Source organism: Tenrec ecaudatus, chromosome 5, assembly GCF_050624435.1.
Source record: "Tenrec ecaudatus isolate mTenEca1 chromosome 5, mTenEca1.hap1, whole genome shotgun sequence".
Lineage (NCBI taxonomy): Eukaryota > Metazoa > Chordata > Mammalia > Afrosoricida > Tenrecidae > Tenrec > Tenrec ecaudatus.
In genome coordinates this window covers 15,901,437-15,925,494 of record NC_134534.1, presented here as the reverse complement: position 1 = coordinate 15,925,494, position 24,058 = coordinate 15,901,437, and the positions used below count along the sequence as shown (strand labels likewise).

The window sequence follows — 24,058 nt, the reverse complement described above, 5'->3', positions numbered from 1 at the left end:
GCCGGTGGGTGGGGGGATGCCCATAATTCTTAAATTGTTTCCTGTTAGGGTAGCCCTGGAGTCCTTGGGTGAGGCAAATGGTTCACACAGTGGGCTGCGTTTTGAAGGTCGGATGCTTGGATCCACCCAGAGGCACCTGGAAGAAAGGCCTGGTGATCTACTTACAAAATTAAACCCAAAATGGAGGCAAAACTCTCTAGAGCACTGTTTTACTGTCACCCACGAGGTTACCGTTAGTCAGAGGGGATGCCACGGTACCTGAAAGGCACGTTTTACAAGGCGATTCCTTAGCACATGCCACACTCTAATCTTTATACTTCGTTAATTAAGCAGGTCATTGATCGGCACTGGGGAGTGGGTGGAGATAACGCCAACCGCACGGCCATCAGATCAGGGCCGATTCAGAGCGACTTGTAGAGCAGGGCAGAGCTGCCCTATATGAGCTTCTGAGACGAACTTTTGACGGAGCAGAAAGCTCGGGTTTTCTCCGGAGGGGCAGCCGCTCTTGCAGTTCACAGCTCAATGCCTGAGTCAGATCCACTCACGGCAACGTACCGGACCAAGTCTAAACTCCCATGGAATGTATCCGTCTAATGAGGGAAGGACAAAGACGGACACAAATACAGACACGTCCTTACAGATGACGGAAAGTGGCTGGAAATCCCCGGGGGCGGGGTATGAAGGTGACACGGGGAAGCCCACCATCTTCGTGGTGGGTACGAGAGGCCCGTGAAAGTGGCTGGCTCAGTTGCTAAGGCCTCCAGGTGAGGAACGGCACAGCTGCTGGGAGAAGTGGCATTTGCTCTGCTCCATTCTGACTCACAGCGATCCTGAGTGTCAAAGTAGAGTTGGCTCCATGCTGGTGGCGGGCTTGGGGTTGGGGGTGATGCACACCATAGCTCGGTGCCTCTCCCAAAGCTCCAACCTCCGACCTTTCTGCTGGCCACTGAGCGTGTTAACCGTTTGCGCTGCTGGCAGAACTCAGAGTGCTGCACTGATTTAGACTCCTAGTGACACTAGGGGACCGAGTAGCACTTTAAACCACTGCTGCTCCCTCATCTTTCTTCACATAGAAAGAAAGGTGGTAGAAAGGCGTGGGCACATTAGAATAACAGAGAGGGTGTTGGTGTGGCTGGAGGGAGCAGGCGAAGAGGCAGAAGAAGGCTGGAGCCAGAGGGTTGGAGCTACATTATAGAGAACGGGACATTGCTCCATCAACGTTAGCGATGGCTTGGCGTGGGCTTGTGGGCACTGGGTAGAGAGGATGGGTGACCGTGGGGCAGAGAAGACAGATGCTCCAGGGTATTTGTGATGGACTTGGCGGCTTGGAGTAGAGAAGTGGGTCTTAGAGATGGTGACAGATTTGGAAGTTGCTGTGGATTGAATTATGCCCCCAACATCCGAACTGTACCTTCACCCCCCAACATCTGAATTGCACCTTTAACCACCAACATCTGAATTGTACCTTCACCCCCCAACATCTGAATTGCACCCCTAACTTCTCCACCTTTGGGAGTGGGGTTTCTGTGTTATGTTAATGAGGCAGGATTAGTGCAGGGTGTGTCTTGAGTTATCAGGGCGATTAATAAACCAGAAAAGCAAAAGCAGGAAGAGAGAGGTGCCATGTGGCCATCCCACCCAGGAGCAGAAGTTCAAAGAGATAAGAACCTTCCTCCGGAGCCAACAGAGACAGCAAGGCTTCCCCTGGTGCTGGCGCCCGGAGTTGAACCTGTTAGCCCGGAAACTGTGAGAGACTAAATCTTGGGTGGTTAAGGACCCCTGCTTGTGGTCTCTCCGTTACAGCAGCCCTCAGCAGAGGAGGGATCAAGAGGACTGTGGGGATAGAATGCAAAGGGAGACTTAAGGAAGCCCCCCCACCCCTCCAAACACACACCCACCTATCTGGGACACCAGTCCCTGGGGGTACTATGAATCCAGGTGAGGAGGATTGAGCAGGGGCTGTTTGTCCCTGATCATGTGAGATTTCAGGTGGCGCTGCACACCCAATTGGAGATTGTCAGACCAGCAGTTGGTGTGGGTGATGCTTGGGCTGGAGACATACATTTGGGAATGGTCAGCAGATGAGCAGGTTGAGGTTATGGATGGAGCGTGAGGATGGAGAAGAGAAGGGGTGAGGAGGGGAGGGGTAGGGAGGAGAGGGAAGGGAACAGACGAAGGCCGGGGCCTGGGCCTGAGCCTCGGGTGTTCCAACACGGACATGTTCACCAGAGAAAGAGTAGACAATCCTAAGCAGCCAGGGAGAGCAGAGAACAGGAGCGCGTGCTGTCTGGAAAGGCAACGTGAGAAAGAGCCCCCAGAAGGAATGTGGTGAATCATGCTGCCTTACCCCGCAGAGTGAAATGAGGAAAGCAAAATATGTCTATTGAAACAAGCAAACTCGCAGGGTTTCAGGAATGTACACCTCATGTGAACCGAAGAATATTTCCCATATCATTTTATGTCTTTCATTTTATTTGGGCAGAGAGGTTGGATAAAAATCAGACTCAGCCGGATGTCAATGAGATGAGTATGCAAGATGCCTTGTCCAAGGGGTGACTCAAGGGAGTTATCCGTCTCCGTGGCCTCCATGTCACCCCCCAGGTGACACCGTATTCCCCTCTGTGACCGATAGCGTGGCTTTCAGTGAGCCCCTTCTCTGTGTGGCTTCCAAGTTTACAAGTGAGGGGAATTACACCAGACTGTTGAGAAACCTCCTTCCATCTTACCTCCGTTCTTGGAGCCCTGGTGGCACAGTGGTTAAACGCTGGCTTGCCAACTGTAAAGTCAGCAGTTTGAAACCACCAGCCACTCTTTGGGAGAAAGATTTCTTCCCATAAAGAGCTTTCCATTCCCATACAGAGTTACAGTCCTGGAAACCCACAGGGGCAGTTCTACCCTGTCCTATAGGGTTGCTCTGAGTTGGCATTGACTTGATGGCAGCCTGAGTTTTTTGTTTTGTTTTTAGGAGCATTATCTAGATCTTGATGAATATCTTGATATTCATACATTAATCTAGTAAATCAACACATTAAGCTATTGCATCAGTAATGCATTGGTTTATTAAATTAATATATTCCATCATGAGTCAATTGATTCACTTACTAATCTCTGAATGTATTAAGTTAACGTAGTGCATTAATAGCACATGGATTCATTAAAGCATCCCCATATCAACAAAAAGCTTTTCCTTGTCCAGAGCATTTGCCTAATGTTAGCCCTGTCTGCATTCACATGCAAAAGAATGATTCCATTTCTGACTTCTCGTTTCCTGATTCCGGAAGAGCCTGCTCCACGGCAGCAGGCAGGAGTCCCACCGTCAGATTCGTGTGGCTTTCCTGGCATCTTCAAGCCCCTGCTGGGTTCTACAGGACATTTTTTGCTTGCAAGGACGCTCTCTGCTTAAGGGGCCCCAGATCAGAGTTCCTTGGCCTTTGAACGTTCTCTTAGTTTGGCTCTACATGTCTTGCTGACTTCTAGCCCTGGCGTTTCTATACAGAAGGTCCAGATTTAATGTTACTTCTTCTGATGTTATTCCCTCTTGCGAGCACGTGGGAGCTCCACTCACAGCACCTGTGCTTATTGTATTATGAGCACACGGCCCAGGTAAAGACCAGGTGAGTGATGCAGTCGCCAGACAGTCCCCCTTCAGCCTGTGCTGCAGACCCCACGAGACTTCCGACACGATCTTTAAATAGAGTCTGAAGGAAATTGTAATCTGTTGACAGAATGAGGACAGATAAGTCATTAACAGACAGGAAGCTGATACATCAACCACTGACTAATATGCACAGGGAAAATGGAGTTGCCAGGGTGATGCGATGAAGATTACAGACCACTATTTAATATGTAACTATGACTGCATATGGTATTTCTTTCTTTCTTATAAACCATTTTATTGGCATACCATTCACATCTCAGACAATTCAATAGTTCAATCACATCAAGAAGGGTTGCACAATCATCAATCAGTTTTAGAACATTTTTTCTTTTTTGTACTTGTTAACTCCCCATTTCCCCCCAACCTCACTTGCCATGCCCCCCAAATCCACTCTTCCTGTCAGTGAGTCATAACCACCCTATAAGACAGAGTAGAACTGCCCCGTGAGTTTCCAATAATATAACTGTTCATGGGGGTAGAAGGGTCCACCTTTCTCCCAAGGAACGGTATTTTCAGGCTCCTCATAAGCTTATGAAAGTTGGACATGGAATAAGGAAAACTGAAGAAAAAATGATGCATTTCAACTATGGTGTTGGCGAAGAATATTGAAAAAATACCATGAACTGCCAAAAGAACAAACAGAGATGTCTGGGAAGAAGTACAGCCAGAATGCTCCTTAGTGACAAGGATGATGAGACTTTGTCGCACGTACTTTGGACACGTTGTCAGGAAACAGCAGTCCCTGGAGAAGGCCATGATGTTTGGTAAAGTGGAGGGACAGAGAAAAGGAGGAAGGCCCTTGGCAAGATGAATTGACACCATGGCTGCAACCACGGGCTCCCACCTAAGAACCATTGTGAGCATGGCACAGAGTTGGGTGATGCTTCCTTCTGTGGTCCCCAGAGTCGCTGGGAATTGGGACCGACTTGAAGGTACCTATCAGCCACAGCAGCAACATCGCTCTGCGGCCTTTCCCGATAGCTAAGGTGCTTTTAGGAGCACGATTCTCAGAGTAACAAGTGAAATCAAGATGGACTGGGAATTCAATTTGCCTTGTAGGTATAGTGAGTCATCCCTCTCCACCCCTCCTGCTTGGGTCATATATCCCATGATTAGCCCTGGTGGTGTAGTGGTTACATACTAGGTTGCACGATCCTCATGGTGGGCAGTTCAAAACCACCAGCAACTACTTGGGAGAAAGACTGGGCTTTCTACTCTTATCAACAGTTCCAGTCTCAGAAATCCACAGGGGTCACTCTGAGTCAGCATTGACTTGATGGCAATGAGTTTTATTTGGGGGTTACTTTTCTTAGCCTCTGAGCTGGGCACGTGAAGGCATTGCAGGTTAAGGGACTAGAAACCCTGAGCTGTTTTAAATCATCGGTGCCTGAAGACAGTAACCTGTTTTACCCAGCAGGAGTTGAATAGAGAGCTGAAGTTATAAGCAAACAGGCAGAGAGCAAAGCTCAACAATTATGTCCTGAGTAGAAGCACACCATGGATAAAGACAGGAAATTGAAATCAGCACTCTTTTCCTTGGCAAAGACAATAATCCTATATGGACGGGATTATTTTCCTATATGAAAATCTTCATTGTTTTCAGTGTCATCAGGAGGATTCCAGGATTTCAAGGAGAGTTTCTGGGCCAAGTGTTTAACATTAGTTGGTACAACAAAGGTCATTAAAAATAAAACCTTTATGTGGCTGAAAACATATGCAAAGACCCTCTTGTAGAAAACCCAACGGCATTGGTACTGGCATGCTACCCCCACTTGACATCAGCAGTATTAAACAGCGGGTCCCTGTGTACTGCTGGATTTTAAACTGGGGTCATTTTATCTTGGTTATAATCACTCCCGGTGAAGCACTGGTCACTCATGGTCAAATCTTGCCTTCCGTGTGTAGGGCTTGATTCCTGGTCAAGGCACCTCATCATGCAGCCTGGGCCACATCAGTACTACCCTCCTCCATGAGACCATCACAAACGGCTCCACATGTCCCTTGGGGGGTGGGGGCAAGATTGGCCCCAGCTGAGAATGACTGGACTGAGGAATTCCGAGGGACCTCCGCACGGGCCCCAGGACGAGTTGCCAGTATGATGAATCCCGGTGACTCAACAGCTCTGGCACGGCTTCTGGGGTTTGCTCTCTCCATGTCATGTCATTATTTGTTAATAGCAGGTGTGTCCGGTGTCTCATATCAGAAATAAATACCTGGTGCCAGCTTGTACCAGATACTGGCTTCCTTGCAATCAATGGTGAATGGTTAACTTAATGGCCGTGCCACCAGCGTCTTAGTTTCCCAGAAGCCCGCGGCTGCCCAGTGGAGAGCACGTTGCAAGGGGCCTCAAGCTCTTGACCCATGGAAGCCATTTGGTGGGAGGTCCTGCTGTTGGGTCAGGTCAAGAATTTTTATGACGCTCTAGGTAAAAAGAGGGCATTACAAAACAGGTCCCTCTTCTACGATTGAATATGTTCATGAGGACGTTAAGTATACACACACAAATCAATATTCTGATAACAATATCTGAATACGTCATAAAAGGTTGAAGCGGTAACAAAAGGCAAGGGCTGTCTAGTCATTAAATCTTCCTCGCAGGAGCACCACTCTGTTCTTTCTCTCTTTCTTTTTTTAAATCTTAAAGTATTCATTCAAAGATATTCAGTGCCTTACCCCCCAAAAAAAGTCTATTTGCATATTGTCTTTTTCTTTCCCATCCTTTAGAGAAAGACTTGCTGTGAATGTTTGAGATTTGTTTCTACGTCTTTATTTTGACCCCTGAATGTGAGGAGTTTCTAGATTTTCATGATGTATATTTACTTACCTATCTGTCAGATGCAATTACAGTTACACAGTGCAGAATTTCAAGGACAGGACGAGACACTGCAGTGTGGGCCACATTGGAACACCGCTGTCACGGGAGGGCTGAGAAGGCAACGCGTCTCCTTGACAAGGAAACTTCTTGTCATCATGAACGTCTGATCTTTTAAAAAAAATAACCATTTTATTTGGGGCTCATACATCGCTTATTACCATCCATCCATCCATTGTGTCAAGCACATGTGTACGTATGTTGCCATCATCATTCTAGAAACATTTTTTTTCTATCTGAGTACTTGATATCAGCTTAATTTTTTCTTCCCTTCCTCCCCCACCCTCTTGCCCTCATGAACCCTTGATAATTTATGCACTGACTGATGTCTCCCTTCCCCTGCTTTTCTGTTGTCCGTCCCCCTGGGAAGGGGTTTTATGTAGATCATTGTGATCGGTTCTCCTTTTCCCCCCTACCCTCCCCTTCTCCTCCTGATATCACTACTCTCATTATTGGTCCTGAGGGGTTTATCCACCCTAGATTCCCTGTGTTTCCAGCTCTGATCTGTACCAGTGTACATCCTCTGGTCTAGCTGGATTTGTAAGGTAGAATTGGGGTCATGATAGCGGAGGAGAGGAAGGATTAAAGATCTAAAGGAATGTTGTATGTTTCATCAGTGCTATACTGCACCCTGACTGGCTCGTCTTTTCCTTGTGACCCTTCTGTAAGGGGATGTCCAAATGTCTACAAGGCTTTGGGTCTCTACTCTGCACTCCCCTTCATTCACATGGATATGATTTTTTGTTCTGGGTCTTTGAGGCCTGCTACCCGATTCCATCAACAGACACCTCATGATCATACAGGCTGGTGTGCTTCTTCCATGTGGGCTTTGTTGCTTCTCCCATAGATGACTGCTTGTTATCTTCAATCCTTTAAGACTCCAAACACTTTATCTTTTGATAGCTGAGCACCATCAGCTTTCTTCATCACATTTGCTTATGCACCGCACCCACTTTGTCTTCAGCGATTGTGTCAGGAAGGTGAGCATCATGAAATGCCAGTTTAATAGAAGAAAGTGCTCTTGCATTGAGGGAGTACTTGAGTAGAGGCCCAATGTCCATCTGCTACATTTATACTAAACCTATAAATGTATGCACATAGATCTATTTTCCCATAGTCATATGTCAATATATTTACATGTGTACATGCCTGTATTTAGACATCTATAAATGTCCTTTGCCTCCCAGTTTCTTCCTCTATTTCCATTTACTTTCCTTTTGTCCTACTACCACGTTCAGCCTTCATTTGGGTTTTAGTATTTCCTCTTGGTTTTATTGCCCTTGATCAAGCCCTACTAGGCCTCCTACATCCTCCTCACCATCGATTTTAGATCACTTATTTTTCTCTTGTCCCAGATTGGTTGACACCACCCTTCCTTCTACACGCCCCTCATTCTTTTTATTTCCCAGTGCCCTGGCTTCCCTGACTTCTCCCATACCACTGCTGGCCAGGAAAAGCAATTTCCACGTCTATCCCTTTGGATCTATCCAGCTCTTAAGGCCAAGCAGAAAAGCCATCTCTTTCATCATTGCTACCAGAATCCTCAGTCAGAAGAGTTATTTCCTTCTACCCAACCCATGTAGCATCTTGTACCCACCATGACCGTCTTCTCTGTGTTCCATGGAAGGACATATCTGGGTTCCCCAAACCACTCGTCTGGAAAGAAGTTATGGATAAGGGATCGGCCGTTGTCTTGATATGCCCTAATACTTAGTATAGTACCTCGTATACCAAAACACTTAGTATATGTAATCATGTCTTCTCTCTGCAACCAGGAATTAACGGTGAAGCAAGACTCTAGCAGTTGCCCACAAGCTTTTTGGCTCCAAGGATCCAGAGAATGTGGGGAGGCAGCTGTCCAGTCTTCCCTTGTTCCAGAGGGAGACCATTCCATGGGGGTTTCTTTGACACTCCCAGGATTAGCTGCATGCATTGTTTGTGCACACATTGTTTGTGATCACTTGTTTGTGATCATTTCATCGACAGAGGTCATGAAGCAGTGTTCTGTCTCCCGGGCAGCGCTGTCTTCCTAATCTCCCAGTCATCCTTTGAGGGAGTCTCAGCCGTCCCCCCCCCCCCCCCGGGTCCTCCACAACAGGCTTCTTTCAGAGTGGCCTTCCTTCCCTCTACCTGCGTGCTGTTTGCTGGGATCCTTCCATGTAGCTGATGGCGCTATCCTAAGAGGCAGACAGTGTGGACTGTGTCAGGTCGGTCCTGCTCCCTGTCTCCCATGTTCGAGGTAAACCTGAGCTTGGAGTAGAGCTGGCAGTTATTTGGGCTTTGGAAAGGATCACGCAGGACTAGGCATTTCCACAAAGCCAATGAAGCCACTTCCAGGTCACATCCCCACCCACCGGCCATGGGATGGGGGGGGGGGTTGGGGGGGTGGAGCCTTACCTCCATCGGAAGAATCTTCCTGTTTCCGGGCCTCTTCCCGTTTAAACAGAGGTCCCTTGTGGGGTCAATCATTTCAGCTTGTTTCACTTCCAGACAGACCAATGGGAGCTCCAAGAATGAAGAAAGACCCTTCTTCCTCCAAGCCTGGCCCTTGAGACTACTTTCTTGCTGAGATTAATATATATATATATATATATATATATATATATATATATATATATCTCCCACTTTTGGATTTCCAAAGCTGCACCTTGGCTTTTTCTTTACCTTTTTTTGGGTCATTCATTTTTCTCTTTTCAAAGGCAAATGGGTGTCTCTGATTCTTGATATCTCCCCCTCCCTCCAAGCTCCCCCAAGTTATACATATTGGGGAGATTTTTACAACCTTAAAAGAGAGAGTGAGAGAGAGAGAGAGAGAGAAAGAACTGGAGAAATGGCGTGGGGGCCATATCTGACCTCATCCTCCACCTTCAGGAGGTAACAAGCAAATCGAGTTCCATCCCATCCAAGACCAAGAGCCACAAGCCAGAGGTCAGACTTGCCTCCCTCCTCCATCCTTCTCTGACCCTATTCTGACACCAATTGGCTCGCCACTGCGCTCTACTTCTGCGGCAATCTGCTGCAAGGGACACACGGAGCTCACAGACGATGCTCAATATTCATGATGAGGAGGGCTCATTAGGGAAGCTAACGGTTAGAAATCAGGAATAAAATGTACAAAAATTAAAGACACAGTCTTTGGTCCCTGGCACCACATCTCTCTGTCAGTGCTGCGCGTCTGTCTCTCTCTTCCTGGGCCTCCCCATTGCATGGTCCCTTGACTGTGGCTGGGAAGCCCACTGCTCTGCTTCATAGCTTGGTGTGGTGCCCCTTCCCTTCCTGAAGTCTCTGCCAATTCACACAGAGAGCTCACATGCTCTCTGACACGGCCTCTTCTTTCTTTATGGTTCTGGGGTACTTCCTGTTCTTGCCTCTGCAATGGCTTTCTTATACCAAGAGGAATGGCAAAACTGGCCAATCACCAAGTCGCACCCTATCTTATGGTGAAGCTACAAAGACATGGATGGGAGAGCTTCACCTCAGTAACACTATGGATTCTTGTTCTAAAAAAAAAAAAACCACCCAAACTCACTGCTATCAAGACACTGCCAACTCATAGCAACCCTATAGGACAGGGTAGAACTGCCTTTGTGGATTTCGGACACTGTAACTCTCTATGGGAGTAGAAAACCTCTTCTTTCTCCTGTGAAGTGGCTGGTGGTTTCGAACTACTGACCTTGTGGTTAGCAGTCAAACACATGACCATTATGGCACCAGTCAACACCTGCTGTTGTTAGGGGCTGTGAATTTGCTTCCAACTCATGGCAACCCTATAGACAACAGAAGGAAACTCAGCCCGGTCCTGCCCCACCCTCACAATTGTTATATATGACTGTACAATTCCTAAAGAGATACTGTCCCTAACTACCTTTCACTAAATCTGCAGGAATCCTAAGGGAAAGAGACCTCCACATTTCCATAAAGCAAAAGAACAAATGCTTAAAGAGTCCAGGGCCAAAAAAAGAACCGATTTACATGTTCCTGGCATCAAGTGTAGTTGTCGACGAGGAACTATCCGCTCTTCCATTCAGATCTCATTTGAAGAGGTCCCGAAGCAGCTCAACAACTTCTGGATTGAATCCCTGACCAAGATTGAAACCAGCAGACAAGCTGGTATTTCTTGTTAGACAGGTAAGATTGTGGTCAAAGGTAAAACGTTTGAATGACAGAACATAGAAGGAAACCAAAAAAGTACTTTAGTTCAGGTGTGGTGGAAGCCACGGTGACACTCTACCCAAATAAGCTAAAGAGATCTGAAGTAGACCTACATGATAGGTTTAACACAAACTGAGTTAATTTCCGTATTTGTCCGACAGGGTGCAATTCCCTGTGACTCCACCGGCTGCTATCAAGGGGAGAAGTGACTTCCCAACTCTACCTTAGTGTCGAGTTGACACCTGCTGTATTTCTCACTCGGATTGGCCTACAGTGGGAGCTTATTTTGTGAACCTAATAGGATGTATTACAATTGGCCGTGGTGGGCTGGGCACTGTGCTACTAGCCACAGATGAAGGGTTCAAATCCATCAGTCACTCTGGGAGAGAAAGGCCAGGCTGTCTACTCCAGTAAAGACTTACGGTCTCGGAAACACTATTCCGGGTTGTTATGAGACAGAATTGCCTTGATGGCAGTGCATATTGGTTCGTTAGCATTGGAATAGATATTAGAAGCCATCTGTATTTAATCTTGTTTCATAATTACGTCTAAAAATGCTTACTGAGCACCCAAGGCCCCCAAATAACTTGCAATGTGGTTGTCAACCCTCGTTGCCCAGTCTCATCATCTGGGGATATTTAAAAAATATGCAGTATGTGGACCCCAACCCCAGAAATTCAAATCGTCTGGATTTGGTGGGAGTTCTAGATGCTATTGTTAGACGCCATCCAGACCGTATGCAGAACAGAACAACACACCGCCTGGTCCCGAGACATCCTCCCAATCACTGCGATGTTTGGGCCCATTGCTGCAGCTATTTGGTAGCAAGGCAGGGAGTTGTTCCTCTCTGTGCCTAGGGGCCCCCTACACGAAGTTGGAAGCTGATAAAGGCTAAAGGGCATGCGCCAATTCAGGCCCTGAGCCAGGGGGCGCTGTACACCTCGGTAGGCGGTACACCTGGATTGGCCCAATCTAGGCCAGATGGGCTTAGTTCAGGCACTGGAGTCAACCAGTACCGTTGACCACACCTCCCAGGCACAGGCCCCCAAAGGCTGGAACCTGGAGACCATGACCCTCTTTCCCAGCTGCTCCTCTGACACCCCCCCCCCCCCCGGGTCGGGCCACAGTCTCTCTCTCTTGGGCCTCATAACCTACGTGTGGGGGTGCAGTGCTATGAGGGTGCTGTGCTCAGTGACTGAAACTCCCCTATCCTTTATAAAAACCCACTGGATCACAAACTAGGCTCCGGTGTGAATATCTCTCTCGTGCGAAGCCAAGGACCACGACCTTTCCCACCCGAGGAATCTAATACAGCCACTGTGCCAAGAGGGACTTCCTCTTTTCCTTCTTTATCAGACATGATGCCCTTTTCCAGGGATCGGTCTCTCCTGATAACACGTCCAAAGTACGTGAGACAAAGTCTCACCGTCCTGGCTTCTAAGGAACGCCCTGACTGTTCAGTTTCCAAGACAGCTGTTTTTTGGTAGTTTTAAAAACTCCTCAAATGAATCGCAGACTTAGGACGCCCTTTCCCCTTCCTGCTCCTTACAAGAAAAATAATCAAACATTGATATTAGAATATCTTTAATTCTTCATCTGACCCCCCTCAAGATTACCCACATAATTGAATTCCCTGTTGATGAGCAGACGAGCAAAGTGGGAAAGGCAATCAGGAGAATGCTCCAAATACTCGCACGCGCGGAGTCCCCGAAGCTCAGCGATGACCTTGACTGCGCAGACCTCGTGGAGCCACTGCTGGTGGGCCTCGGTGCAAACGTTTTGAAGGCAGCACGTGCCGTGTGCTGTGACAGTCCGGACACAAATACAGAAAGAATGCCCTGGGCTGTAAGACCCAAGTGAAAGGTTTAGCTAAACGTCAACAGTTGGGCCAGGGGAAGGGACGTGGGGAGAGAAATGTTGTGTGAGATCAGCCCCTAGTGGTTGCCTTCATGATTAGCACTGTGCAGCCTTTGCATGGAGGTGGAGTCTCGATACCGGAACCCCAGCTCACTGTCATTGAGAACATTCTGACTCCTAGCGATCCCATAGAACAGTGTAGAACTGCCCTTGTGGATTTTCCAGGTTCCTTGTAGGTTTCTGGGAGCAGAAAGCCTCATCTTTTTCCTGTAGTGCAGCTGGTGGTTTTGAACTTCTGGCCTTACAGTTAGCAGCACAACTGAATACGCACTATGCTACCAGGGCTCTGAGGGCTAATGTAGCAATGCTCACTTCCACATCAGGGTACCAATGAACTCTCTAAGCACAAGTGACTTCAGATGGCAGAAATATTCGGCGACCTACAATACACATCCCATATATTACCTGTCTTTCAAAGGTACTGTGGAAGAACATCTCTTTGCCTCACTACTAAATGGTTGTGTAACTCCATCACTGCTTTCTGTTTTAGAAGAAAATGTTAGACGTAACAAACGAGGCTCCGCATTATGTGTACCTGCCAACCTCTTCGTTTTTCTCCTGCTTCCTCAATCCCATTCACGATGTGAGGATGAGTTTTCCAGAGAAGCAGGGGAAAGCATTCCAGAGCCAGAAACTATGGGCAAAAAGCCAAAGGGAGAAAACTCCATGGGGAAAGATCCCAAGGAAGGTACATTTAGGGAATTGCCAGTGTTTTTTTCTTTCTGAAGCGCGTGACACATGAGAGGCTAGGCAGGGAGCCTTTGTTGGTATAAGATTCACTGACGAAGGTACAGAAAGCTCTCTCCCCTTGGAAATAAACCAGGTGCTAGAGCCATCATGTTCCCAACCTCTGTAGGGATGAGTGCAGATTACGGCTCACAGGGAACCGAAGGCCTGTCCAGGTTGTGGGAGCCAGCCCCACATCTGGATGGGCCCTAAGGGACAGTTGTGTGATTGAAGGGAAGAAATTGAAAGACAGACAAAAGTTTCCGCGTGCTCACCACCATGGTATCTGTAACCAGGTCTGGGAAAGGGAGAGAGAAAATGTATTCTTACATCAATTTATATAGTCTTGGGTATACTAGTGACCCCACCCCCCGACCAAATCACAGGTCACCACGTGCACAACAAAGTGGGCAGTACCTTAACCCTGAATTCATTGGGGGTGTAACCTAGCACCAGTGCTGGGGGCAGGTAAGGGGAAGTGACGGTCCCCTGAGCAAGGAGAATAATTGCAATGTATCTGCTCCTGTAGATAAAGCTACCGGCCAGAGAGCAATCAGCCATGTGTTTGTAAGAGGTAACTTAAGGTAGCACTATTATGGGAGGATATTGTGGGGACTAATCTTAATTATGAGAATGTGATTGGGACTCATCTCTAATTCACAAGTGTGAAGGCCTCCGGGGCTTCTTAAATATGAGAATAAAGAATTCGTCCACATACACTCTCTTCCCAGTCTTCAGTTGCCCACCCTAGGTGAAGTCTCTCTGCAGCTCTGCTCACAGTTGTCATAAAATTCGGTCTGATTTTCAGAAATTTCCAGAGATGCTCCCGATCTGAATTTTTATGATCAATCTCCTGGCTTCTCTAGGCAACACTAATCCATTTAGTCAGTGTGTGTTGAGTGGTCCCTATGGGTAGTTGTGTAGTTGGAGACACGGACAGAACAAAACAGAAAAGCCCCTTCCTTCTGGGAGCTTCCAGTGTAAAGAGGGAGACAATCATTGTGAATATTAAGTAAGTTAGTAATTATATTGGACAGCAATAAGTGCTATGGGAAAGACAGTCCAGGGACAAGGCAGATGAATTGGGTCATGAAACAGTGCAAATGACAAACAACATAGAACCCATGGCCAAGATCAGACAAAAATGTAACCAAACCAAACTCACTGCCATTGAGTCAAGTCCTACTCACAGCGACCCCTAGAGGACAAGGTGAAACTGCCCCTCTGGGTTTCTGAGACTACTCTTGATGGGAGTTGTTGTTGGCAGGCGCCATCCAGTAGGTTCCAACTCATAGCAACCCTGTGACAATAGAATGAAACCCTGCCTGGTTCTGTGCCATCTTCACAACTGTTCCTATGCCGGAGGCCATCGCCATAGCCACTCTGTCAGTGCATCTCCTTGAAGACCTTCCTCTTTTTTGCTGCCTTCCTACTTTAGTAAGCAGGATGTCCTTCTCCAGGGAGTGGCCTCTCCAGACAACACGTCCAAAGTCTTGCTATCCATCTTTGCAGCTAAGGAGCACTCTGCCCACACTTCCTCCAAGACAGTAGAAAGCCTCATTTCCCCCCTGCAGACTGGCTGGTGGTTTCGAACTGCTGACCTCGTGGTTAGCAGCCCAATGTGTAACCTGGAAAAGTGTAATAGTGAATGTATATAGTCCAGTCCTTTTCTTCCTTCCTTCTTTCCGTTTTTCTTTCTCTCCCTCTCTCGCTCCCTCCCTTCTTTTATCTTTCTAGACACTGATTTTTCCCTTACAGGTGCTCCCCTTGCCTCATTGAACCCCTAACCTTTCCCCCCTTCAAACTGTCCCTCAGGAAAAGATGTGGCAGTGCGTGCATACCTGCTAAAAGAATTAAACAAGGCGAAGACAGGTATTGTTCCTTGTAAGTGAATTTGCCTTTGACCTGCAGTCCCCGATTCTGTGTGTGAAGTCTGAGACCCCATCTTTTCGGGCGTTAGAAGTATTGAACTGGTTGGGAAAGTGCCATTCTAGACCCCGAGAAATCACTCAGCCACATAAACCCTTACTTGTAAGTGGCTTCTGCTCATTATTTTGGCTGGAATTTTAGTCATTTTCCCGAAGGGCATATTGCCCTAGCCACTTCAGTGATTTTCCTTAGTTCTGGTTGATAAAGCCAGATAAGATCCAATCTCTTAGCGCAAGTGTCTTTGGACAGGTGACTTACCCATGAGACTAATTTAGACAGCGGGCCCTGGGAGCTTGTAACACGGCAGATTTTGCCGTCTCTGGAATCTGCGAAGGCCGAGGTACAAGTGAGGAAGGGATAGGTAGCAGGGACCCGAGACAGGAACCAAAAGTTATTATTTACCAAGTGACCCGTGATAGTGCAATGAGGGTGACATGTGTCGTCCAAGGAGCACCATTTCTCCCCCACCCTGCTCGCCTGCTGGTGCGTGGGAGGACTCCCTAGGGGGTATAAGTGGTTAAGGCATTCTGTTGTGAATCAAAAGGTTGGTGGTTCACGTCCACCCAGGTGCCTCATGAGAAGGACCCATGGTCAGCTACTGAAAAGAATTATCAGCTAAAGGCATGGTTTACAGAGATGTCCAAGCTACTCACAGAGCATGAAATGTAAATCACACCTTAGAAGAATATGCATTATTCTACTAAATGATTTAAAATATTTGGGGGGGGGGTTGTGCTGTTGGTTTTAAATGCACACTGTCTAAATTGAAACAGGAGGTGGCTGAAGAGTGAGAATCTTTGTCCTAAAGCTAAAAGGATGGCTGTGGGGCAGGGGGGTGGGGTGGGGAAGAGCGGAGAGCCTAGGGCTCTTTGTGTTTGGCTACATTACTGGTGTCTATGTGATTGATCTTGTGAACAGGTCATGTAACTCTGCCAAACCTCAGTTTCTTCCTCTATTAAGTCAGGATGGTCACAGTGGGACTCTTCAGCAGGGTTGGGAGGAATGACAATATATTACAAGGCTTAGTAGCTGCTCAATAAAGTTCTTGTTAAATGAATGGGGTGTGATTAGAATCCAACACTTTTGGCTATGATGATGACTGTTTATACACATTGGATCAGAAAGGCTTCTTTGTGGGTTATGTTCAATTTACATCACCACCCCTTTGTCTGCTTGTACCTCTTTGGAGGTTTACTTATTTCTGTGCTTGTGAAAGCTAAGCTACCAGTATTTCAGACACAAGCAGGGCCACCCATGAAGGACAGGCTTCACCAGGGTGTCCAGGCTAAGATAGACTAGGAAGAATGCACTGGTAATCTATTTCCCCAAACTAGCCACTGGCAGTCCTTTAAGTCTTGAGGGCCTAGATTAGACCAACTTGAAGTACCTGACCTACCTTGGGACACTGTACAGGAAGATATCCAAAAGCTTAGAGAAATTGGTATGTTAAATGCCATTACCTAGGAAAATAGTAAACCAAAAGCAGTACCGCATTCCTGGAGAATGACAGTGGATTATCGTAAACTTAACCAGGTGCTGTCCCAGATGTGATTACATTACTTGAGCAAATTAATACTTCTCCTGGTACTTGGTATGCAGCTATTGATCTGGCTAATGCCTTCTTTTCAATACCACTCTCCAAGGACCACCAGAAGCAGTTTGCCTTCACCTGGCAGGGGCAACAATATACTTTCACAACTCTCCCTGAAGGGTACATCAACTTTTCTGCTCTGTGCCATAATTTAGTCTGAAGGGACCTTGATCACCTGTCTATTCCACAAAATGTCACACTGGTCCATTATATTTATGACATTATGCTGATTGGACCCACTAAGGAGGATGCATCAAAGACTCTAGATTCATTGGTACAATATCTGAGTAAAAGAGGTTGGGAAATTAACCTAACGAAGATTCAGGTACCCTCTACATCAGTAAAATTTCTGGGGGTCCAGTGGTGTGGGGCATGTCGAGATATTCTACTAAAGTGAAGGATAAGCTGTTACATTTAGTGCCCCCAACGACTAAAAAAACAGCACAATGCCTAGGGGGCCTCTTCGGATTTTGGAGGCAACATATCCCTCACTTGGGTGTTCTACTTCAACCTATTTATCAAGTGACACAAAAAGCCTCCAATTTTGAGTGGGGCCCAGAACAGAAAAGGCTCTTCAACAGGTTCAGGCTGCTGTGCAAGCTGTTTTGTCACTGGGGCCATATGATCCAGCTGACCCAATGGTGTTAGAGGTGTCAGTTGTAGATAAAGATGCAGTGTGAAGTCGTTGGCAGACCCCGATTGGTGAATCACAGCGTAGACCATTGGGATTTTGGAGTAAAGTCCTGCCATCCTCTGTAGACAACTACTCTCCCTTTGAAAAACAGCTGTTAGCCTGTTACTGGGCCTTGGTGGAGACTGAACGCCTCACCATGGGCCACCAAGTCACCATGAGGCTTGAATTACCTATCATGAGCTGGGTATTGTCTGACCCACGGAATCATAAAGTTGGACTTACTGGTGGCCCTCAAGACTTAAAGGACTGCCAGTGTCTCACAACTCTCTCACGGGAATGAGTTGCACTGAGGCATTTGTACTGCTTTATAATTTAATTGTTCATTTCTTGTATTATCTATCTATCTGCATATAATTTAACAGTTCATTTATTGTGTTATACATTGATCTATCTTTATAAATATATATATAATTACTAGCAATCTGGTTTTGTCCCTCTAGAAACCCCTGTCCAACACATAGCCCGAGAGAATCCTATGGATTTCAATAGAACATTGTCTAACTCTCTTGCTTTGACCAAGTCATCAGGAGGGATGGATCTTGGAGGAAGAAATGAAGATGGGTGAAGTAGAGGGCCAGTGTGGGTGGGTGAGGCCTTTAATGGGATGAATTACTGCAGCAGCTGAAGTGATGGACTTGAACCAGTGCTTTGAATGGGTTCATTCTCGTTGGGCCCTCGCTGAGATCTTGCATTTCCATCTTAAATATGTGGGTAAGTAAAAAAGTATTATTAAAAAATATATTTACTAAACAACAACAGAAATATTTACTAAAACAACAACAACAAATCAAAACAGGAAGCTCTTGTTTCTCAGCACACTCTTCATCTGGGTTTCTGTGTTCCGGAGGCAGTGCTTCCATCCCCAGCTCTTCCTTGAGCAATTCTGCTCTCTTCAATGTGCCCACTGTCAGATGGCAGCTTGGGCCTCCTTGAGGGACTCAGGCCATGCTCCTTTGAAATGTTCCTTGAGTTGGGGGAACAAAAAGGAGTCTGAAGGGACAGCTTAGGATTAAAGGGGGACTGGAGTAAGGTTTCCCAATGAAATTCTCATAAGACGGCCCTTACTATCCCCAAATAATGAGCAGGTCTTGTCATGGTGTGTGTGTGGCGTCCATAACTCCACAATCCTGGTCTTTTACTCACTAATGCAGTTAACTAAAAGTCTTCCTAATAAACACACACACACACACACACACACACACACACACACACACACACAGCCACTCCTCAGGAGAAAGATGGAGCTTTCTAATCCCCCAAAGAGTTACAGGCTCAGAGACGCACAGGCGCAGTTCTATCCTGTCCTCGAGGGTTGCTGGGCATTGGCATCGGCTTGATGGCATGGCAGTAAGTTCTTTCGTTTAAGAAGCCCCCACGATCCTCCAGTGTCATTTGAGATTATCTATAAAATGACTCCATTGGGGTCTCCCAAACCAGTTGCCATCACCTTCTGAGCTGACCTCTCTGCCTTGAGTTGAACTGGCCCAGCAGACCTCCACTGAAGACACTATATTGGGGGCTCACACAACTCTTATCACAATCCATATATACATTCATTGTGTCAAGCACATTTGTTGCCATCATTCTCAAAACATTTGCTTTCTACTTGAGCCCTTGATATCAGCTCATTTCCCCCTCCCTCCCTCATGAACCTTTGATAATTTATAATTATTATTTTGTCATTTCTTACACTATCCGAAGTCTCCCTTCAACCCCTTTACTGTTTTCCATCCCCCAAGGAGGAGGTTATATGTAGATCCTGGTAATTGGTTCCCCCTTTCTACCCCACCTTCCCTCCACCCTCCCGGTATCACTACTCTCACTACTGGTCCTGAAGGGATCATCTATGCTGGATTGTCTGTGTTTCCAGTTCCTATCTGTACCAGTGTACATCCTCTGGTCTAGCCGGATTTGTAAGATAGAATTGGGATCATGATAGTGGGGGGAGGAAGCATTTAGGAACTAGAGAAAAGTTGCATGTTTCATTGTTGCTATACCTCACCCTAACTGGCTCGTCTCCTCCCCACGGCCCTTCCATAAGGGGGGAAGCCCCTATTTTGACTGGAACTTTATTTTTAAGACACCCTAATGATGACAGAGACACATTTGGTTCAGAATACACTCAGTGCATGTAAGAACTGGAACCTCGGTTGCGTTATTTTGTGACTTTACCCTCATACACTGACCCAGAACTCACATTTGAACTCAACCTCCAGCTCATGCACATGTAAGAACCACCAGGGGGATCTACACGAGTCATCTGGGGAGCTTGTTAAAGCTGTAGATTCTGACCCAGAGAATCTGAAGTGGAGACGCAAATATTCAGGATGAGGTGAAATTGCAATGAACCTGTCCGAAGGGCTGACTTCGTGGTGAGGCTGACGCAGGGCTAGCGGAGGCATCGCCTGTTCTGTTATGCACAAGGTCGCTATGAGCCAGTCACCTTGATGGCAGCCATCTTTATCCATATGTATCTATATGGCACAGTGCTTACCCGTTGGTCAGTTTGAAAACACCAGCTGCTCCGTGGGAGAAACACAGGGCTTTTGATTCGGTAAAGAATTACAGTGTCGGCAACGCAGTTCTACCCTGTCCTATAGAATCGCTATGAGTTGGCGTTGGGTGATAGCAACTGGTTTGGGGGATCCCCAAGGGTTCAGCTTGATATATTTTCTCACAGGACGCAGGATGATGGTGAGAAAAAAGCCAGATAAGTTTCACTGAGAAACTATTTCCCATCATGACAATGGTCCTGTGCATTCAATGCTGTGAGGTTTAAACATATTTTTATGGTGAGGACAGTGTTTCTAGCACACCATTTCTGTTCTTCAGACCCAATGGAGTTCCTGCTATTGTCAGACTGACCAGCTGCTGTGGCTGGCTAGGAGTCCTATCAAAAGTTCCGAGGTTACCTCTATCAGCATCTAACACGTCATTTTAGAAAACCACTGATATGAAGTTGTCTCTGTAGCAGCGTTCAGTGACAATGGTCCTGGGTTTGCTAAACCACGGTAATAAAGTCTGTAAAGCGTTGTTCCCGAGTCTCCGTGGGGCTGAAACTCGGCTGGCTTCTTTCCTTATAAAGGGACTCCACATGTGGAGAAGAAAGCAGAACCTGAGTGACTGCGTGCAGTAAAATGGAGTCATCGTCTCTTTGTTACCCCTTGGGGCTCTCTTTTACCAGTTCCACGTTGTAAGATGTTGGGGAACTAGAAAAAGATCACAAAGTTCCTCTTGTCCCAGATGCAACTTGTGGGAAAGGATGAGGATCATGAAGGCCTCTGGCTTCATCACGCTCGGATTCGAAACGTCTTTCCTCCAGACCCTGGACGCGCGGTCCAGGGCAGCCCTGTGGGGCGCCCTGAGTGGGTTCCCGGTTCGGCCATGACAGGAAACGCGAGATGCTCCCCTTCTTAAGTTTCAGCCTGTGGCTGGGGCCTGCCCTTGGGCCATCCTGGTTCACGGTCTGGGAAAGGGGGCCACCGACAACGGCCCGCAGCCCCGAGGGCGCTCTTCAATGCAGAGGCGGGAGGAGGGCGAGCGCGCGGGCCCGGCGGCGCGTCCCCAGGTAGCTCTGGCCACGGCCAGGTGCCCCGCCCCCCGAACAGGCGCGAGCCCCTCCCGCGGGGCGCCCGCGGGCGGAAGTGACGCAAGCCCCCAGCCATTTCCGGTGGGTCCAAAGTCGGAAGAAACTTGGAGCGGCCGAGGCGCCCCCGCTGCCGCTCGCTGCCCCTCGGTGCCCCGGGGCCCGGGCCGCGCCGAGCTGTGGGGAGCCGCGGCCATGGGGCCGCCCGGGCCCTGCGCGGAGTGAGGCGCGGCCGCCGGCGGCTCCGCGGACCGGCCGAGGGCGCGCGGGCGGGCGGGCGGGAGGCGGCGCCTCCGAGGCGGCCGCCGCGGCGCCTGGCATCATGAACATCGACGTGGAGTTCCACATCCGCCACAACTACCCCTGGAGCAAGTTGCCGGCCAACGTGCGCCAGGTACGGCCCGGCCCCAGCGGGCGCCCCGGGAACACCGCCCCGCTGCCCGCGCCGGGAGGGGAGGCCCCGGGCGTGGGAGGGGCGGCGGCCGTCCCCGGACTGAGACGGCCTCTCCGGGCCCCTCGGCCCGCAGCACCCCCCGAGCCAGCAGCGGGGAGACGCCCGCGAGCCGAGATTCAAGGCTCCGGCTGCAGGTGGCCGTGGTAGCTCGGACTTGCCTCCCTCTGGTTGTCACCTGTGGCGGGCAGAGGGGTCCTGCGGGGGCCGTGTCGGGAGGAGGCTTTTCAACCGGCCTTGGAAGGGCGACCCGAGCCAGATGGAGTTTCCCGGGAGAGGGAAAGTCATTTGGGAAAGCTAGGCGGAGTGGAAGGAAGCGAGTCCGGCCGCGGAGGCCGCGGGACCTGCTTTGGACGGGGTGTGTACAGCGTGCATTGTTGAGTTGGACTTGACCCTGTAGACAAGACATGCTGCTTCCGGATGCTTTACCGAGAGGGGCGGGAAGTTTGAGAGCTGGTTCTCTGGTGTGTGCCACTTTTGCCCCGCTGGTCAACAGGTAGGGGTTGAGCACCTACTAAGCGCGGTGCCTCCTGTTGGTAGCTGCCATCAAGTTGGGTTCAGTGTTTGGCGGCCTTTTATGTTGCCCCCGAGCACAATAGAATGACACATTGCAAGTGTTGCATTTGAGCTTGTTGGTCTCTGGCCTGGTTGAGCCCCTTTTTAGGAGAGTGTCTTCCAGCCTGAGGAGGGCATCTCCCAGCACCAGGCCGGACAATCGTCAGCATAGGGTTGTGAGCCGAAAAGGATTTCAAGGGCCCATTTTTTAAAAATCGCCAGGACTTTCTTCTGTGTCTCAAGCGGAAAGTTCCCTTGAAGCTAGCCTGACCTCCATGAGTGACCTTGCTGGTATTGGAAATACTGGAAGAAACCTGGTGGTGTAGTGGTTATGTGTTGGGCTGCTAACCGTAAGGCCTTCGGCTTCATCACGCTCGGATTCCAAACGTCTTTCCTCGGGAGCATGGACGCGCGTAAGGTCAGCAGTTTGAAACCACCAACTGCTCTGAGGGAGAAAGACGAGGCCTTTCTCCTCCTGTAAAGAGTTATAGTCTCGAAAACCCACGGGGGCAAGCTTTTCTATAGGGTCTCATTGAGTTGGAATCGACTCGATGGCAGTGTGTTTGAGTTTTTTTGAGTAGCTGCCAACATCATAACAGCCTGCAAGCCACCACAGTACAGGAAATCAATGGAGGAGGGGTGGGTGTTTTGTCCTAGATGTGGGAATTAAGAGCAGTTGACAAGATGCTGCCTTCCTGGTGTTTACATTTTAAGGAAGGTATGTAGATCGTAAACAAAGAAATGACCACCAAACGGGGCAAGTCCATTACTGTTGAGTCAGTACCTCTAATAGGACAGAGTAGAACTCCTGCCCAGCCTTACCAAGGCTGTGTAATCTTTCTGAAAGCAGCCTGCTAAGTCTTCTCCCACAGAGTGACTGGTGGCTTTGAACCGTAGAGCTTTCAGTTAGCAGCACTGCACTTGGCACTTGTACCATCTGGGCCCCTTTCTACAGGGCAAGCCTACTACCATCCAGTTGATTCCGACTTGCCGTGGCACTGTAGGACAGAGTAGAACTTCTACGTAGGTTTCCTGAGACGTAGCTTCATGGGAACAAACAGCCTCAACTTTCTCCTGTGGGATTGCTGATGGGTTTGAACTGCCAACCTTGCAGTTGGCAGCACCATATTTAAGCCACTGTGCCAGCAGGACTTCTTGCATACATGACTGTAAGGAATTTTGGTGCGCGAAAGAGAACCAAAGATCCAGTCGGCAAAATTTAGAAGCAGGCTTTATTGGGAGGCTTGCGGGCGGATTCAGCAACTCAGGGAATTGAGCCTTTGAAACCGCGCCTTGGGGAATGTAGGCTGCGTTTTTATGCCCCTGCTGGCAGGCACGGCTGGGAAGGGTCCAAGCTGGGGAGGATCTGTGCACACAGGTGCTTCAGAAGGGAGAAGGTCTTTGACCTTGTCTATATGCCAAGGACGGCTAAAGTGGAGTGTGCATATCTTCAGAAAACATTCTGCCTCCGGGAGGAGCCGGCTCTAGGAATTTGAAGGTTGAGCAGGGGAGGGGGAGATCGGTGAGAGAGGGAGGTCAGTGAAAGGGAAGTTTATGAGAGGTGAATTCTGAGAGCCAAGCTGAAGGCACCGGATTCAAAATGGAGTCCCTTTTGCCAAGACCAGGCAATGACAACTCATGACTATCAAGTTGATTCTGACTCAGAGTAACCATATCTACATTTTCTGATACTGGAAATCTCTATTAGAACAAACAGCCTCTTCTTGCTCCTGGGGATGCCTGGTGGATTTAAACCACTGACCTTACTGTTAGTGGTCCAATGTTTACCTGGCAGTGTCACTACAGCGCCTTTCCATACATGATCCAACTCAGAAAACCATAACCTACTGCCATGGAGAATATTCTAGCACCTAGTGACACCATACATGGTACATGGTGGACCCATGGTGTTAAGTCTTCCGAAGGT

At 48.3% G+C, this 24,058-nt stretch overlaps 1 protein-coding gene across 1 annotated transcript in view; it reads left to right on the top strand.

Moving 5' to 3' along the window:
- Positions 1-21,223: 21,223 nt before the first annotated feature.
- The window catches only part of FAM91A1 (family with sequence similarity 91 member A1), a 35,720-nt gene continuing 32,885 nt past the window's right edge, over positions 21,224-24,058 (top strand). Inside the window, exon 1 of the mRNA XM_075549296.1 lies at positions 21,224-21,519. Coding sequence (XP_075405411.1) covers positions 21,448-21,519 — 72 coding nt within the window. The 5' untranslated portion in view covers positions 21,224-21,447. The remainder of the gene's footprint in view (positions 21,520-24,058) is intronic.